The sequence below is a fragment of the Ambystoma mexicanum genome, chromosome 4p (assembly GCF_040938575.1).
Source record: "Ambystoma mexicanum isolate Mex_15411 chromosome 4p, UKY_AmexF1_1, whole genome shotgun sequence".
Taxonomy (NCBI): Eukaryota; Metazoa; Chordata; class Amphibia; order Caudata; family Ambystomatidae; genus Ambystoma; species Ambystoma mexicanum.
Genome location: NC_090927.1, coordinates 92354214 through 92374224, shown reverse-complemented (window position 1 = coordinate 92374224; position 20011 = coordinate 92354214). Strand labels below are relative to the sequence as shown.

General features: G+C 43.5%; 1 protein-coding gene across 1 annotated transcript in view; it reads left to right on the top strand.

Annotated features, from left to right (window-relative positions):
* LOC138452784 (WAP four-disulfide core domain protein 3-like) overlaps positions 1-20011 on the top strand; it is a 238655-nt gene that overhangs the window by 85995 nt on the left and 132649 nt on the right. Inside the window, exon 4 of the mRNA XM_069605125.1 lies at positions 15614-15760. Within this exon, the coding sequence (XP_069461226.1) occupies positions 15614-15760 (147 nt within the window). The remainder of the gene's footprint in view (positions 1-15613; positions 15761-20011) is intronic.

The following is a 20011-nucleotide window of genomic DNA, read 5'->3' as shown; positions in this document are numbered from 1 at the left end:
GAAGCAGGCAAAGCGACGTGTTGAGGTATTTTAATCAGAGAGGGTGCCACGAGGAAGAGGGAGAGGACACTGGTTGAAGGCAAACTTAGGAAAGAGATAACCCACCTAGACAAGGAGGCAAGGAAGGCCGAGGATCGGAGAGTGGACAAAATACTACAGGCAAAACAGAAAAGAGACGAGCTCCAACTGAATTGAGGAGGGAGAAGTAGTTTGAAAATTGCAAATTCTGAAACAGAAGTTTTATGAAAAAGGGGAAAAGGTGGACGGGTTGTTAGCCTCCAGACTAAGGGAACAACGAGCCGAGAGGAGGGTCTCGACTATAGTGGTAGAGGGTAATCCTCATGGGGCAGTGGAGGGATCTATCCCAGAAGCTTTCCAACCTTTTATGAGGCTCTGTATAAATTGGATGTTGACCCTAAATGGTCGGAACCTAGCATCCGTCGAGATGCCGAAACTTTCCCTTGATGAATCTCTCAATGTAGAGGCCCCTATAACGGCAGACAAAATTACGGGTGCAGTGAAGAAGCTATCGTTGGGGAATGCCCCGGGTGAGGATGGGTTCAGTGCCGGGTTTTAAAAGTTCTTCCTCACCCCAATCCTCCGCTTCATGATGGAACTCTTTAACAAGATTCTTGATAACGGTAATGGCTCACCGAATCCTTTTTTCAAGCTCTCATCTCAGTGATTCCCAAAGAGGGCCGGGACCCCAGGCAGTGTGGTTCGTATTGTCCCATATCTCTGTTAAACATAGATGCAAAGATTTATACCCAAGTCCTTGCCGCAAGGTTGGAAATGCTTATGCCTCGTCTGATACGTGCCGACCAGGGAAGACAGGGAGCAGACTCCATGCGGAAGACCGTACACTTGGTTAATGAGTCGCGAGCAATGTCCGACGATCCTGCCCTCCTTTCGGTGGACGCAGAGAAGGCCTTTGACAGGGTCGAATGGGGCTTTCTGATGGTGGTCTTGAGAAAGGTGGGAATCGGCCCAAAATGTAGGAAAGGGATCCAGGCGGTATACTCGTCCCCCAAAGCTTCAGGGTTTGTAAATGGGGAATACTCCAGCTGGTTCGGTTTGGGTAGAGAAACACGACCGGGATGTCCCCTCTAGCCAATACTGTTCGCCCTCTCCCTGGAGCCCATAGCACGGAACTTAAGGAATGATCGCCGGGTTGATGGACTCTGAATATGTGGGAAAGAATACAAAGTGGCCCTATATGCAGACAATCTACTCCTACACATTAAGAATCCCACGTCATCTATACCAGAGCGGTCCATCTATTTGAAGAATATGGTGAGCTCTCTGGCTTTAAAATAAATAGAGCCAAGTCCATTCTATTCCCTCTGCATGAACTCACACAAGAGGACACAAACAGGTTCTCTCCCCTGGGTCTTACTATCGAGAAAGGCCCTCTGAAATATCTTGGAATAAACATTATGAGAGACCTCAACAAGTTGTATGATGCCAATTTCCCCTCCCTCCTCTCGAGATTCCACGCCGATTTGGCGAGGTGGGAGAAACTTACAATATCATGACTAGGGAGACTCAATGCAGTAAATATGATATGTCTCCCACCGATTCCTCTACCCATTTCAGATGCTCCCGATTTGAATGCCGAAACACTTCTTCGATGAGGTTAAAAGGGTTATGCTGCGGTTCCTATGGCAGGTGAAAAGGGCTTGGGTAGCATATGAGACCCTTACACTGGCCAAAGAGAAGGGAGAGGTTGGCCTGCCAGACCTGAATAAATATTACGAGGCAGCCCAGTTAAGAATCCTGATCCCTCACTTGAGAAACCACAGAGAGCCACACTGGGTTGATGTAGACAACTACTACCTAGCTCCAGCAACGGTCACCAAATGGCTTTGGGTCCAGAGGAACAAACTACTAATATGATTAAGGGATCATCCAATACTGGGGACCATATGGGACATTTAGAGGGAAAGGGGTGGCATGCATGAGATTACTACATGGCCGTCGCCTCTGAGCCACATTTGGCCCCAGGCATCAGGGAGGACATCCCTGATTTAGAAAGATTTCAGTCTTGGTACAAAGCAGGATTGGAGAGAGTGGGCCAACTATGGAGGGACGGTTCCTTTATCACAATTTCGGAACTGGAGGGAGCACTGGGGTTGGGCCTCCTTTCTGTCCTCCAATTGTTGCAGCTCAAGGGTATTCTTAGCAGGGATAAATGGAGGGAGGAGATCAGTAGAGACCTCACTCCATTCGAAAAATTGCTGAACTCCGGAACTGAAATGAAAGGCCTGATCTCTGCCACATACAGAGAACTAATTGAAGCCGGGAAGGGGTGAACCCTATGCTTGAAGAGTAGATGGGAGAGAGATTTTGGAGATGAAATAGATCCAGGCATGTGAGCGAAAATATGCAAGGCTGCCTCTCAGACCTTGATAGCCAGTCAGTATAAACTTCATCCAATCAAACTATTACACAGATGGCAATATGACCTGCACAGACTGTCCCAGATGTTCTAGTCATTGAGCCCCCTCTGTTGGTGTGAATGTGGGGAGAATGCAAATTATTGGCACATGTGGTGGAGCTGTCCTCGTATTAAAATTTTATGGGACGAGGTTTTAGGTTGGATCAGAGATCTTGATGGGATCCAGTGGGTGGCTGACCCTCTCTTAGTTCTATTTGGGTTTGAGAAGTGCGAGGATGAATACAGAAGGATAATGGGTCTGGCTGCCCTGCTCCTGTTGGCGGCGCAAGCCGCTCTGGTTTTGAGGTGGAAATCAAAGATGGTGCCGACAAAGGGAGAGTGGCTTAATGTGGCCACCAACATCTGTGTAATGGAAAGAATCACTGTAGCCTTGCATGTGAAATCTATGCAATATGATCTAATGTGGGGAGATGTTGTGAATGAATACATGCCTTTGACCTGACGACGTTCAAAGAGATGGGACGGACCATCTGTCCTCCCCTCAACTACTGTAAGCACGAGAACCATCCCACCAGAAGAGACCAGTGTGGTTGTTTTAAAGTTACATCAAGGAGGCAACCATGCTTAATATTGATTACAAATCGAGAACACTATGTACTTATCACGAATATTAGATTTTTTCAAGACATCTGAAGCAAGAGAAAACACTGTTCTAAAGGTGGGAGGGAGGCAGGTGGGGAGAAACATTTTTCTGAATTTTCTATGCAAAAGTCGCTGGTGGGGGCTGGTATTTGTTAAATGTAAGTGGTTGCTTCATGTTCCAAATAATCCACTTGTACTGACTTTGGTTTGTTTTGAAAACTTCAATAAAACTACATTTTTTTTTAAAAAAAAAAAGAAAATTCCGACTTGCTAATGCTATAAGTAACGCTGAGTGAGAAGGCCGTAGTCAACCCAGCCGTGGAAGGCAACCACTCGAGAGGGGTCTCAATCCGACAGAGGAGGATCCAGGGGGGTTAGAAGTCATCACCCCAACTACATGTGAAAGGAAGCATGAAAAACGTCTCTGAATACAACCCAGAGTGAACCCAACGGGAAGGAAGCTGATATTCAAGCAGGGTCTGCGCCCAGAAGAGGGGGACCCAGTGAAGGAGAAGTCAAGTTGTACCTCACCGAGGGGGGCTAAGAATCAAGAAGGGTCTACGCCCAGAAGAGGGGGACCAAGAGGGGAAATCATTATCACCCCACTACTGCTGTGTAAATGGAACTTTAAGTTGTTGTGAGAAAATCGAGAGAGGTCTGCGCCCAGAAGAGGGGACCCAAGGGTGAATCATTATCACCCCAGCGATCCTTTGAAAGGAACTTTAAGTTAGTACAATACATCAGGTCTGAGAAGGAAAGAGACTTTTTGTGCCAAGAGACTCAACAATCGGAAGAGCCTGAAAGCTTGAAAAGCCGAACTGTCAACTCGTGCTGGGGAAAGTTAGAGTGTGAGCTGTGCTCAGAATTGCCACCTTATACCATGCTCAAAACACGGGGAAGGGAGACCCCTAGCGAGCACATCCTGACTATTATTTGTGAGCACTTTTATTTATTGTACCTCTTATCCGACACACACTCTATATTAGTTGTAAGGACTGGCAATAGGTTTTGTAGTATAGGCCCTTTCATTTTGAACAGACTACACAAGGACAGCCTTATTTTTCATTTGATGGTCGAAGCTTGCTCCCATCTTAGATTAGGCATTTTTCCAACATGCACATGTTAAAAGAAACACCCTTAAAACATATTCACTTGTGTCTGTCTTTACTGTTGCTACCATGAGTTCTTGACAACTATTTGTGTCTGATGTCAAGGTCTCGAAAATGGGCAGGACAGACACTAACAGTGTGCAGTGATCACATATTTTAGGCGTGTTGAATCAGTTTGGTCGACTATAAAGACATATATGCATGGGGTAGGCCTGCGTTGTGGGTGTGGAGGGCGAGGGGCATGGCAGGCATGGGGAATGGAGAGAGAGCATGGGATGACCCACACAACGAAACAAAACATTGAACATAGGTCATTCAAAATAAGTTAATAAAACCTACTGCCTTCAAAGGTCTTACAATGAATAGATATTTGTTTTTGAATGATGCCATAAATATGATGGAAATAATATGGGAAAACTCTGTCTCCATGGCTGTTCTTTTATGCTATGCTGCTGAGCATTTTATAAAAACAGAGTAAGCGTTGCTCATACGTTTAAGTTAGAATACAATTCTGGATACTGGATATAGGAAAGTGGCTTGCACTGCATTCTTATTATTATATATTTATTTATTATTTTTGCATTGGTTTATACAAACCTTTAAAAAGACAAATCATAAAGTAAAATTCACACATTTACACAATTACAGACAAACGCATCATAAATGACGAAACCATCGCTCAAATTATATGAAAAATAAAATCAGTCAGACACTATTTGAATAGATGGAAGCCTAAAGAAGTACAGATTTCAGTCCCCATTACACGCTGGATTTAGTAAGTTCTTCTTCGATTTCTTTTAGGAGAAGTATCAAGGCATAGGTAAACTTTTTGTTTGCTTCCATTAAGCATTCTTCCCACCATTCTTCCATTGTGTGGTGAGCTTTTTCTGCAACAATTGCTTCAAATAGTGTCTTTCTTATTGTTTTAAAAGCGTTACAGGTAAGAATGAGATGCTTAATATTTTCTTCATGATGGTTACAAAACCTACACTTTGGATCGAGCCTCTTATATTTAGGTCAAAGCATAATCACTTCTTTTGTTTTGAATTGGTTCAATCTGAATTTCATGAGGAGTATTCTTTTTTGTTTATTTGGACATTTTTCAAGGTATTTGTACAGAGAGTTGTAGGCTTTTCCTTCCAGAGGAACGTTTTCCATTAGCGAATATTTTGCTCTGCTCATACCAGTGTTTATCCAATCATGTTCCCACAATTTCTTCTTTACGGCATCTGGATTTTCAACAAGGGTGGTCTTATCACTGTTTATATCAGCCAAAATTTGGTGGCATTGTTTTAACCATGCTGAAAAAACTGAATTCGATTGTTTGTTCTCTTGATCGTGGAGAATTTTCATTTGCGGTGTACCATTGGGCAAAATCATTTTCCGAAAAATTGCCAAGGTGTTCCAAATGATCTTTGCATTAATGGATATTAGTCCCAATTCGTATCGTACTACTGCCGCTGGAATGCCCTTCCCTACTTTCAGAATTCTTGAACAAAAAATATTTTCAAGGCTATCCCACATTGTCGCTGGACATCCAAAAGTGGTCTGCACCAAAGATTAAAGATGGCACTGCCTTTTGTTTATAAAACTTTATTATGGGAACCAAAGAGAATTTACCATATTTTTTATCAAGTGCTGCAGCTTGGGCACTAAGCTGGCAACATTTGGATTTTGTTTTTTCTATCCAGATGTGATCATTTATATTTGAATTCAGCCACATGCCCAGATATTTTAACTGATTCATGTGTTGCAGGGGCGCGCCGTCCAAGTGCCATCTAAAGTTTTTTGCATTAGCTGTACCTTTTTTAAGATCTTGTAAAGTAAGAACAACTGATTTGCTTGGATTTATGTACAAACCGTTGTCTTTAACATATTGCTCCAAAGCTTGCAATTTTCAGTCTAACCCAATTGGTGTAAGGTGCATTAATACTAAATCGTCAGCATAGAGAATCCAATTCAGGGCGGAGTCATCTATTTTTGGTGCAAACCCCTGAATTTTTCCAAAAACCTCGCCAATATCAGAGATGGATGCATTGAATATTATGGCTGCTAAAGGACACCCTTGCTTGACTCCACAAAAGGTTAAGATAGGTTTTGACAAGGTGCCATTTGCATCTAATCGGATATTAATTTCAGTGTTTGTGTGTAGGTCTTTAATGGCAGCAAGCAAACTTTCAGGGCATTTCCAGTTTTTTAGTTTTGTCCCGAGCTTTTCTCTGTCAACACTGTCAAAAGCACGGGACAGATCGACAAAAGCAAGATATACTTTTGAGCCCTTCCGTATTGCCTCCATTTTCAATAAGTTAATTAGTATGAGGTTTAAACAGCATCCCACTCCTTCTCTTTCGAATCCGCTTTGTCTAACATCTAGATGGTTAGTTAGAGCTAGCCATTCCTTTAGTTTTTGCTGAAGTTGGGTTGCGTATACTTTACCTATAACATCAAGTAAGGCAATTGGACGACAGTCCATTGGATTAGATCTGTTGCCTTTCTTGAAAATAGGCATGACAATAGCCTTCTTCCAGGAGCTAGGGGCTGGCTTTAAGCATCGCATTTGTAATACCATCCGGTCCAGGCATGCGGGAGTTTGAGAGTTTTTTGATATTTGTCAAAATGTCATCTTGGTCAAAATTAATATCCCAATGTCGTAGAGATGGCATAGAAGGATCGATGGTATTGCCCTTTTTTGCAAACAGCGTGGAGAAGTGCTCAATCCATTTTTTTTCGGTCAGCATGTTTTTTTGTGGGGCCTGCTGTACACTGCATTCATTATTCATTACTGTCCAGAAGTCAGATGAATTCCTCTCTTTCAGACATTCATCATTATTTCTGCATCATGTTGTTCCGTCATGGATCGATGTGCTATGATCCAATTCTTATACCTTTGTCTGATTTTCTTCTTCCTCTCTAACTGATCTGATTTAGGGAGATTGTTAATTTGTCGTAAAGCCTTGCGCATTTCCCTCTTTCTGCCAACAATTTCTGTATTATAAGCATGTTTTAGCTTATAACTCCGAGTATTGTTTGGATTGTTTCCGATCTTATATTGTTCCAACAATGGGATGTAATCAACACCCAAACGGTCGATATGATTTTCATATTCATTTTTTATTTCGCTCACCTGCTTTGCGTTCAATTTCAATCTATTTCTTCCGAAGTTTAGCATTCTATTATGATTCCATGTTGGCAAAAGAGTTTGCTTGATCATCTTAAAGCGGGATACGACCATATCATCGTCGCTAGCTTGCATTTTGTGTACTTTCAGATCAATGATGTTTAGGTTATCTGATGCAAAGATATAATCCAGTGTCGATTTTTGATTATTCCTTTGCCAGGTTGGTTTGGCTGGTATGTCTCCCTCTACATTTCCATTTAACCTTAAAAAATTCCGGAGGGTTAATTCTTCGGACCATTTTTCACCCAGATTTTGTTTCGCTGGTAACTAATTTTTACTTAGTTCTATGCAGTTCATATTGAGATCTCCACAAACAATAATATGAGCAGAGTTGTCAGCAATCAGTAATTCATAGATTAAGTCAATGACTTGGTCGACAAAAGAAACAGTGCCAGCTTCACGGTGATTCCAATAGAGGTTTAAAATAGAGAGTGGTGTAGGTTTGTTTTCTGTGCCATCATTCTTTATGATGGTAGCTACTTGGATGTATGATGATACGTTCTTAGACTCTTGCAATCTATAGCCAGATGTTTTTTGATGAGTATAAGCAGGCCAGCACTTGGTCTACCTTTGTTTCTTTTGATAGCCGGGTTGATTGCAATTTTCAGCTAAAGGACACGTAACCAACCAAGTTTCTTGCAAACAGATCAGATCCATCTCACAGGTCCATTTCCCATTGCTGTTAAACAAATGGGTGAAACCTCTTGTATTCCAGGAGCTGACGACAAGTTGTTCTTCTTTTAAGTTCTTCAGGCATTAGTTTTCATTGTTGTTCGCTAAAGTGGCAGCCCGCCAATTCCACTCCGTGTTATTGGATTGATTTTTCTTTTTCATTTATTCTGTGAGTTTTTTACTGTAATTCTGATTTGATCAGCTTGTTTCAGTTCTTGAGTGCCAAGATAGTCTTGGCGCGGCATCTCTTTTTCATTTATTTTCCTCAGCTGTTGTAAGTTTTTTACTCTAATTTGATCAGCTTCTTTCGCTTCTTGTGTGTCACGATGTTCTTGGCGAGTCAGATTGAATTGTTTGTAATCTAGTTTGCATTTTGTCCTGATTGTTCTTCTGTAGTGTATTGGACGTGGGTTTTTTAATAGATGATGCACCAATTGCTTCTGTCATCATTTTTGATGTATCCACTTCCACAATGTCAAATCCGCAAGGTAGCAAAGCTGTCCCTCCCTGCAACAGAGTTTTGCAAACTAATCTTGAGTTTACATATAAGTGTACCTTGTCCAATGCAATGTCATCCTTAAATTCTACCACTTGGATGTCGCTAGATTCAATAGTCCGAAGTATAGGCACATGATGAAACAGGCTCAACACATTCTTTCGATTCATTATTAGACCGTCATTAATTTTAAGTATTCTTTCCAGGCTTAGGCAGTATTTTGCCTTTTCTTTGAGTGCTTTGCTTTTATAAGCATTTTGTCTGTCGTTGCTACTTTGAGCCTTAGCAGAGTTCTCTCTCTTTATACTGATTCATGTTCTGTGTAGCATTCCCACTCTCGATTTTTTTTTTTCACAATGTAAATTTCCCTGGTTCGAATCCTTTTCATCATTCACATAAGTTCTATATGAGACCAGGTGCGCCGCAAGGGTACCATTCTCTTGCTCACTCATCTTTAGTATAGCTTTTTGTCTTTTTTCATCCAATGTCTGGAAGGGGCTCGCTGTATTATCCTGCTTAGTATTAGGGTCCGTTTTTGATTGATTGACCAATTCGCAAAACCGTCCTGTTACTGGAGCACATATTTTCATTATTAGCTCCTCGTGACCAGCCATGTTCTGGTTTGCAATAGGTACCTTCTCCACGATTTCCTGCTCACTTCCCTTTTGTATATCATCTCGCACCTCTTCATACGTTGATAAATTCATAAGTGTCTCGATGTCTATAACTTCCGCCATCCTTTCTAGGTCAGTCTCTCTATTAGATATGCTCGGTGCTTTTATTTCTTCATTATTATTTTCAGTAGAACTTCCTTTTTGCTTTTCTTTTTCACTAGTCACATCCACTTGGTTTTGCCCCGGGCCACAACCATTGGCAGAAACATTTACTGTTACTGTCTTGAGGTTCCTTAAGAACCCTCTTGTGCCATTTGTTATTTTTCCTTTTTTTAGATTTTTCGTTTTCTTTTTTTGGGGCACTCCTTTCGTATTTTGTTTGTTTTTATCTTTTGCGAATATATCAAACATTCCTTTAGGAACTTGTATATTATTTTTGTGAGGAGCCTCAGATTCTGTTGTGGTATCTTTCTCCCCATTTATTCTATTCTCAGCTCTTGGCTCGTTGATGTTTTGATCTTTATTTGTGCTATCATCTGTAATAATTTTTAGAGGGGTAGCCTTTCTATTTTGTCCAACTTGCACTTCATCTATAATGGTTTTTGGCGGGGCAGCCTTTTCATTTGAACCAGCTTGCACTTCAATTATTTCATCCAATTGTGGAACATCGGAGCATTTAGCTGTTAGGCAGAAACCTGTGCAGTTCCCTTAGGGACCACTGCAAAAGATTTAGGACTACAGGTGGTTGGCAGTAAACCCAATTGGTAGCAGCCCGTACCACACAGATTTACCTGGTAGCTGTGGCTGAGCAGTCAGACTTCTCTCAAGATGAGTTAGGCAGTATATAGAGTATACACAATAGGTACAGAGATACAGTAGCACAAGCAAACACTGACCAGAGCTTTGGTGTAAAAGTATATAATTATTTATTTAAAGACACACTTGTAAATTACACTAGCACAAAAAGAGGTAAGTAAATTCAACACAGTCACTATTATATATATACAACCCTAATTACTTATTAGACAAATCTTAGTGAGAAACACCACTTATTTTCAGACAGAGGTGATCGCTTAACATAAGATGGCACTCTAATAAGTTATAGAAAAAGGGAGGGAAAAGGCAAAGTTATGAAAGCACACAATTTCAATACCTTTCAAAGAACCACAGTGAGGCAGGTTAGGCAAAGTCTACTGGAGAGCAAGGAAGTTCAAATGCCAGGCCCACTCTTAGAGAGAGCAAGCGAAATGTGTCCAGGATCACACAGCGTTTATGCCCAAGAGTCTTTGTAAATAGTTCACAAAAGATTGAGATCAAGTCAGGAAATGTTAGTTAACAGGCCCCAGGCTAACCCAGGTTAGAAAGTTGAGGATTTACTGTCACCCCGAACGATCTGTCGCAAGGGAAGCCAGGCGGGACACAGTACCTGAAAATGGGAAGAACGCTCCAGCGGGGGCAGTTGTTCCTGGCAGCGGGTGCAAGTCGGTGTTTCGTCTAGAGGAAGAGGTCTCGACGTGGAGGAAAGCTGAAGGTCGTTGCACTGCCAGGGAAGAAACCAACCGCGGAGTTTCCCGGTTAGTGGTACCAGCCTTTTCTTTGCGGTAGTGGTAAACCGTGGTATTCCGGTTGCAGGGGTGCTTGGCACGGGCAAGGCGGCCACGAGATGGTCCAGGAAGGTGAAAAGACGGGCAAACTGGTTATCCCCACCAGTCAAAGGAAGAAGACTCTCCGGGCTGGAGATCTCCTCTGTCGTCGGGAAAAGTGGTGAGACGGTTCAGCAGGGCTCCACCGGTGGTGTCGTTGTTGCAGGTCAGCTCGGTTTCTCCCTCCTCGGATTCTTTAGGTCCAGTGGCGACTTCTGAAGTTCCAGTCCCCAAAGCTTTGCTTTTATGCAGAAAACCCCCATTCATTCAGCCTAGCTGTCACTCAAACATGCTAAGTGGTGAGCCGGGCGGCTCACCACTTGGGCCAATCACACAAGAGTGCGACTTGAGTTGTCGAGGCAACTCAGTCCAGGGTGCCTAAACCCCCTCCCACACCCCCTGTGGTACCCAGTCAGAGTGGCACCACTTTTGGAGGCTTCTGTGGAGAAGCCCGCCAAAAAGTGGAACAAAGGGCTCGACTTGGGTTGGAGTCACAGAAGCGAACACAAACGCCATTTTGGAACCAAGTTTCGGGAAAAAATACCAACCAGTGAATTTATATTAATTTAATAAACCGGCGGTATGTTCGAGGCTATTTTAAAGTGGTAGCCTCAAACAATGGGAAAATCCCATAGGAATATATTCGCGGTCGAATATGAAAAGTAGTATCCACTGCCACTAGCCAATACTCGGTCGGGGGGGACTGGACAGTGCCCCCTCGAACAACAGACCCCAGGGCAATCGAATTGCCCCGACCAGTATGTCCACAATATGATGGTTTGTACTGGTTCTGTTCACAATTTGAGACTAGTAAAGCCAATGGTGACTTTACATGCCCTGGGAGACAGTAGTCAGTCCCAGGGTATGGAGTGTATGTTTGGGGGTCGCTACGACACCCCTGGGTTACTGCACGGAGGGTGCTGTGTAACCCACATAGCAAAACACATAAAGCCCTATGGGGTAAAGGACCCCATAGCCCATAAAACACATACAAATTCAAAGGAACACCTCAAATCATGTCTAAGAGTTTGAGGAAAAGAGTCTCACTCTTAGCAGGAGAAAAAATAAACCCCAAAAATCCGGCAAAGCTGTTGGGGGACTCACTAGGTTTGGGAAATTAGCCTTTACAGAGAATTCTCCCTAACATTAGCATTTCAATTTTTACTCAAGTTAACGACATCAGCAGCCTCATCTACTTCTGTAGACTTCCCACTTCCTGTTGGCTCCAGTTTCTTTTCTTGGAGGCTATCAACTAGAATTACTCGTGCTTCTCTGGGAGCCGCAAAGGACTCGACCGACATCGGGAGACACCCTTGCCATTTATCCTCTTTATTATTTTGAAGTTGTGTGGTTATCTTTTTTTTCCTTCTCTTGTTACAACTGCCCATTCTGTTTCTCTACCCTCTCATTATTACCAGAATCATTTTTTGGTTTATTTATCTCTTTGTCAACATTGATGCTGCAATCTATCTTGTGACCATTGGTCGGATTCTCTTGCGTAACTTCTACTTGAGAATTTTTTAGAAGTTTTAGCGCTTCGCGTGCAACTTCTGCCAACAATCTTTTATCTTCACTTGAGTTTTGGTTAGCATCCAAGATCAACTTCAAAAAGTTGTCGTAGTGAGTTTTATCTTGTTTCAAGTTTCTTGGGATTGTTCGTATTTTATGTTCCATGTTAGATATTTTGGTGTTAAGCAGTGCTGTCAATGTCAAATCCTTGATATTTCCATCCATCTGTTCATATAATTTCATATACGGGGACAGCGAAATGTTCATAGCGGACATAATTACTGCCTGTAAACTCAATGATTTCCTGTCACCCTCTGCTTCTTTATCTTTCAAGTCAATGGTTTTCTTTTTCCATTGGGTACGCCTTATTTTGGGGAAGGGACACTCCATTAAAGATGAATCCTCAGTGCAGGAAGTAGAAAGATCCGATGAATCAGAAATGCTGCCCTGCTCTGCGTTCGCCAATGGCTCTTTAACTTTCAACCGTTGCTTTTTTATCGATGGCATAAATCTTATGGGCGAGTGCGAAGTGTTGTCTTCTACCCTGTGAGCACACTACTTCTCCTGAAAGGCTATTTCCAGATCTTTTCCTTTTGTGTACAGGGCTGAGCACACATTTATTTATGCTTTCTTGAAGAGGATCATTCACTTCATCATCGCATCTTTGATCAAATCTTACCTACCTCCTGTAAATCCGCCTTCTCGGAGATATCGTCATTGCCTAATCTTAAGAAGTCCTTCGGATGATTGAGGGTCCGATTATTGAAGTCAAAATTAATTTTTGTGAGATCTTTTAACAATTTATCTGCTACACTCAAAGAGTTCCTTCTTTCATTTACGTTATTTGGGTTGTTGTTGTGCACAATCGTCTCTTCTATTACGATGTCAGCACCCATGATGCGTTGATTAGCCTCTCTCATGGGTAGAACACTTATCTCCATTGGAATTTTCGTTTGGCAGGTTGATGTTGTAGCTTCAGCACAATTTGCATCCTTTTGATCTGGCACTTTCCTCATTTAAAGTATACTGTCCTTGGTCCTGCATTTGCAGATCTCTTGGTCACAGCAGTGCTCCTGATCATATATACCATTTATAATGGTACCGTTATTCTGATGTACAGCCTTTTCAGCCAGGACGCATAATTGTGGAATGGCAGCTGGCTGTGCAGAGTTTTCCACTGTTATCTTGCATTCAAAGGGGAATTCGGAACAAGAATAATATTTACATCCACGCGTTCCATCATTGGCACAGATATCTTTAGGGGGCCTGGCGCAAGCGTGGTGTGCCTTTCCATTAATCTCATTAGGTTCCATAATAAAACAATCTATATCATGGTCAATGTTATTTTGATTCGAAGTCATGGTTGGCGTCTGTACAAACATGTCGTCATGCCTACTCGTGCATTCTACGATGTTCACTTCCCCAATTTTGTGCACACTCGTACATGCCTCCCCCACATTAGTTTTCCGCATATCAATTTCACTTTCTCTGCCATCATCATTGAACTGCAAATCATTTAAACATTGTTTGTTGTAGGAGACCTTAGAAGCTTTGAACACACAGTGAAAGACTTTTTGCTTACTTGAGTTGATGGGTTATTTTTCGTTGTCATGGTCTTTGCGGGAACAACACAGGTCTTGGCTCCACTCCGCCCACAAGACCGTGTTTCCACACCTTCCCTCCGAGTTATCGATAAGCCCAAAGCTGTTGCAATGTTTAGTGGGGGAGAGCAGCCAAACAGAAGGCTCCCGTTAATGGATGCGCGGATGCGAGATCAAAGGAGATAGCCTCCAACAGTCTCTCGCGCCTCCACAGGCTGCGATAAGTCCCAATAAAGGTGCACGTTGCAAGATCTCCCGTGTGTGCCGTATACTTAGATTCACCAAATGGAATGCCTCTGCTCCACTCACCCAAGCACCCCAGCACAACAGCAAAACAGCTTCAAAAGAAGTCGCGTTTGCCCTTTTCGCGTTCTGGCTTCTCGCCGCAATGGCTGGTGGGGGCCGGTTAAATACACTGCTTCCTGGTGGGTGTGTCTTCCCCACAGGCTTCTGTTAAAGGTGTAGGCAGCAATTTCAGGGCACCACCAATGCACCGCCTCCCTGGTGTGCTGTGTAGTTAAATTCGCCAGATACAAGTCTTTATGCACAGCAAGTGCTAGTGCAGGATTTGGACCATTTCAATCCAATTTAGTCCAATTAGCACAAAACAGCAAAACAGCTTCAGAAAAAGTCGTGTTTGCCCTTTTCGTGTTCGGGCTTCTCCTCAGAGTCACTGCTTCAATGATATTTCTTTCTCTCCTCTTGTATTTTCGATCACTATGAAGAACACAGAAATGTGGTAGGGTAGGTAGTAAGTGGAGAAGTGAGGTATGGGAGGAACCCTTCACCACCACTTCACCACGCCACCCAGTCTTGTTTGTGAAAGTGAGGATGTAAAACCGTGGGGGCATAAATTGCCTGTACGTACTCTTGGGCTTCGCGGATGCGGTAGAGGCTGGGAGCTAGACAAAAAAGAACATGAACAGAATTAGGCTCAGGCATTCTTATTGTGCTGTATCTCTGGAGCCCGGTGGGGAAGTATATATAAGGCTTCAACATCCAATGTAACCATTATATTTAAAGAGGGATGATTGGTGTGTCTTCCACTAAGTTAATCAGTGGTAGGGTGTCAGGGCAAAAACTTTGTAGAAAAGTGTCATTATGTTGACTATGTGGTTCCTGCAGCAATTCACAGAGAGAAACAACTGGTCTTCCTGGTGGTGAGATGGAGTTTCTATATAATTTAAGTGGAATGCAAAATGATGGTACAGAGGGTTTGGTATGATCAAGGATGTGCTTCCAGGCTGAAAGTGATCACTTTCCTGATTCATTCCTTGATGCCTGCTGTAGATCTGCTATTCTTTTCCTATAATGGCGTAAAAACATGTAGCAGCATTGTGGCCATATTCGCAAACTTGTCATTTGGATATGGAATCCTTTGCTAAAAATGTCTGTTTGTCCCAGGAATACAATTCTCTACCCCTTTTAGAGCAACAAAACTGAAATTGTTTCACTCATTAAGGTCTTGCACTCCACAAAACCCCAAAAGGCCTCTCCTAGCCTAAATCTATTCCACACACATTTTGGAAATTCTCAAAGCCTTGAGCAACCGCCCAGAAGAGACGACAAAAGCAGTGGACTGTCTTGATGGCACAAGGGAAGGGTATTTTAATAGCCCCTGCTGTTATGGAGCTCATAGGCTTAGGATACTGAAAAATAGGTTAGAGAAATGGATTGTTTCATTCAGGTTGCAGCCGATGATTCTCTTGGCAATGCTGTTAATTATCACCCTTTTGCATTGTTATTTTCAGAGAGACCCGGTACCTGCCCCAAGCCAGAAAACTTGTGCGACATTATTCCAGTGAAAACCTCCTGCACCTGTGATTGTGAGTGTCCAAAAGGACAGAAGTGCTGTCGGAGACCCTGTAGCATTGAATGTACTGATGTCATCATGCCAGGTACAGTAGCAGTAAGGGGACAGCACTGGGTTGGACTGAGAACAAAAAGTGACCATGGAAATGTTTTTCAAAATGGCCCCATATTACACTGTGCAAGTGAATGTAGTGAGCAAGGTGAACCCCTCTACATAAGATTTTGAAGACTATTTGCCCCATAGAGAAATTAAAATGTGTTACACATGACACAAAATGGATATTGAATAGAAATATTGTAATGTAAGCTTTATAAACAATGCTTTGAAAGGTTTGTGGAGATGAGGAGACATGTGAGAAAGAGGTGGGATGACGGGGAGAGAGAGTGTAAGAGGAGCAGGAAAACAAAACAAGGCACCCACTGAAAAGAGGCCCATGGGGTAGAGGCTCACCAGGATCTCACCAGAGTTCCCCATAGGCCAGTCCACCACTCTGACTGTACATTGTATACTCAGATCATGTGACTTGGTCTATGAGTGCCTTGAATCTTGAGGAGAAATGCACTCAATACAAGAGGCATCTGCAAAGAAAGCAGTATTGCCTTTTGTGGTTATATATTAAGTGATCTGATGAGTAACAGTTTGTCACCTTATGACAACTTCAAGGCAATGAGTATTTATTTAGAATTTGGACCACGTGATCGTCCATCTCCATGTAAGAGGTGACAGAGCGGACCAAACATATAGATTAACCCTTTCCAACCCCTAATAGTCATGGCCATCAGAAAGTGGCATTGTGTTAATAATTAGCCACTGATCTTTTTTCTGCTGCTTTCTATGGAAGTGATAAAGTTGTGTTTTTTATGGTCACCTGTCTGCAAGATCTTTCCTCCTCAGACGGGGTAGCTTCAAATCGGTAAGATATGTGGGGGGCCCTGTTAGGCAGAAACCTGCGCAGTTCCCTCTGGGACCACTGCAAAAGATTTAGGACTACAGGTGTTTGGCAGTAAACCCACTTGGTAGCAGTCTGTACCACACAGATTCACTTGGAAGCTGTGGCTGAGCAGTCAGACTTCCCTCAAGAAGAGTTAGGCAGTATACAGAGTATTCACAATAGGTCAAGGGAACACCGTAGAACAAGTAAACACTGACCAGGGCTTGGTGTAAAAGAGATATAATTATTTATTTAAAACCACATCTAGAAAAACACACAGACACTAATAGTAAGCAATTCAAAAACACGGTCACTAAAAGAAATACACTCCCTTAAAAGAATATTAGACAAGTCTTAAGTAAAGCCCCACTTATTTTCAGACAGCGGTGAGTGCTTAACGTAGATGGCACTCTAAGTAAAACCGTGAAGTTAGAGTTCAAGAGGCCGGATCCACTTTCAGAAGATCCAAACGAAATGTGTCCAAGGTCACACGGTTGCAGTGCACAAAAGTCTTGTAAAGGTTCAAAAAGGAGTTGGACCAAAGAAAGGGACCAGTTAGAGGGTCAAGGCGGCCAGCCCAGTCCAGAAGGTTAAGGGGTTATTATTACCTTGTAGCAATCTTTAGAAAGGGAGGCCTGGCGGACACGGTACCTTAAAGTGGTGAGAACGCTCCAGCGGGGGCAGTTGTTCCTGGCAGCGGATGCAAGTCGGTGCTTCGTCCGGGGGTAGAGAGGATCTCGTCGTGGAGGAAGACAGGAGTCCGTTGCACTGCCAGGGAAGAAACCAGCCACAGAGTTTCTCAGGTACAAGGAGCGGTCCGGTGATTTGCGGTTCAGTGGTGAGTGGCTCTCCGGCTGCCGGGTTGCTTGGCACAGGCAGTTCGACCACAAACCGGGCTGGGGTGCGAAGAAAGAAAGGGAAACTGGTTGTGCTCACCAGTCAGGGGAAGAAGCCTCTCCAGCCGGGAGATCTTCTCTGTCATCGGGAAGTGGTGAGTCGGTTCTGCAGGGCTCTACCGGTGGTGTTGTCGTGGTAGGTCGGCTCAGCTTCTCCCTCGTCGGATTCTCAGGTCCTGTGGCGACTTCTGAAGTTCCAGTCCCCAAAGCCCTGCTTTTATGCAGAAAACCCCCATTCACTCAGCCTAGCTGTCATTCAAACATGCTAAGTGGTGAGCCGGCCGGCTCACTACTTGGGCCAATCACACAAGAGTGCGACTTGAGTTATCAAGGTAACTCAGTCCAGGGTGCCTAAACCCCCTCCAACATCCCCTGTGGTACCCAGACAGAGTTGCACCACTTTTGGAGGCTTCTGTGGAGAAGCCCGCCAAAAAGTGGAACAAAGGGCTCGACTTGGGTTGGAGTCACAGAAGAGAACACACACGCCATTTTTTAATCAAGTCTTGGCAAAAAATACCAACCGGAGAATTAATATTAATTAAATAAAGCGGCGGTATGTTCGAGGCTATGAGAAATAAATAATTAAAGATGGTAGCCTCGAACAATGGAAAATAGGAAAATATTTGCGGTCGAACATAAAAAGTAGCTTCCACTGCCACCAGCCAAAACTCGATCAGGGGGGACGGAAACGTGCCCCCTCAACTAACAGACCCCGGGGCAATCGAATTGCCCCGACCAGTACGTCCACAATATGATGGTTTGTACTGGTTTCTGTTAATAATTTGGGACTAGTAAAGCCAATGCTGACTTTACATGCCCTGGGAGACAGTAGTCAGTCCCAGGGTATGGAGTCTATGGTGGGGTGTCACTATGACACCCCTGTGTTACTGCACGGAGGGTGCTGTGTAACACACATAGGAAAGACGCATGAGACCCTATAGAGTAAAGGGCCCCATAGCCCATAAAACACATTACCAGTCAAAGGAATACCATAAATCATGTCCAAGAGTGGGAGGAAAAAGAGTCTCACTCTTGGCAGGAGAAAAGAAACAAACTCCGGAAATCCAGCAACGCTGCTGGGGGACTCACTAGGTTAGGAAATTCAGCCTAAAGAGAGAGAGAATTCTCCCTAACAGGCCCCTTCTGAAAAGGTGGATTTGACACAGTTAAGAAAGTGTGGTTGGTTCATAAAGTCTTCTTCCGAGAGGGTGTGTTTGAAGACATTCTTAAGCAACCGTTGGAAAACCCAGAAGTTTTGTCAATTGTGTATCCATTGAGTTGTGAGGCATGTCGGTGTATATGTGTGTATGTTCAGAGTGTGAGGGCTTTCACAGTCTGGGTGCATACGCAGTGGGTAGATGTATGCAAAGGGTTAGGGGCAATGTGTGTGTGCCTTATGTGGGTTTATGTGCAGTAATGTGGTCTAGGCACACTGCAGGTGCATTCACAGTTTGGGCATATATGTGCATTATGAGGATTTATGTGCATTGTGTGGATGGAGGTCTAATGTTTGCACTGTGAGCCGCTATGCATACTGTGTGAATGCATGCAGACTAATGGGTGTATGCACGCTGTTTGAATGCATGCATAGTGAGCAAGTTAGTGTGCTTTCATGCACACGGGCCACTAGACTTGACCTTTCCTCTCCCATAATGACACCCAGGAAGCGGTGCTTGTGTATCAGGGTCTGCTCTTGCTCTGAACTGCACACGTATTGTGACGCCCCTTTTATTTAGAAGACATGCTGACGTCTCAGCACCATTTCTCTTAAAGGCACCATAAAACCGGTGTGTGGCTCTCTGTGTAGTCAGAGAATGTGGGTACAGTGTGAGGGTACATGTGCATTTTGTAGTTTGTGTGTTGAGTGTATGGAGATAGAAGTAGAGATGGAGAATGATGGTGAGAAAGAGAAAGTAAAAGAGAGGGGGGTGACTGGAAACATACACAGAGAAACAGCAAGTGCACCTGTGTGTGAATGTGTGTGTGACTGGTCATGCAGAAAGAGGGAATAAGCATAGGAGGCAATGGGAGCGCTTGTATCTGTGTGATTGGAACCATACAGAGAAATAGAGAAATAGCAGGTGTGCCTGTGTTTGAATGTGTGTGTGACTTGTCATGCAGAAAGAGGGACTAAGCATAAGAGAAAATGGGAGTGTGTGTATCTGTGTGTGTGAGAGAGAGCAAAAACGAGAGGAGTGTTTTGAAACACACAGAGTGAAATAGAGAAACAGCGGTTACACCTGTGTGTGAATGTGTGTGTGACTGGTCATGCAGAAAAAGGAATGAGCATAAGAGGGAATGGGAGCGTGTGTATCTGTGTGACTGGAAACACACAGAGAAATAGCGAAACAGCAGGTGCACCTGTGTGTGAATGTGTGTGTGACTGGTCATGCAGAAAGAGGGAATAAGCATAGGTGAGAATGGGTGTATGTGCGTGTGTGCGTGTGTGTTCGCAAGAGAGAGCGAGGGAGAGCGGGTCCATAGAGGTACAAAAGAATTAGTGGGATTG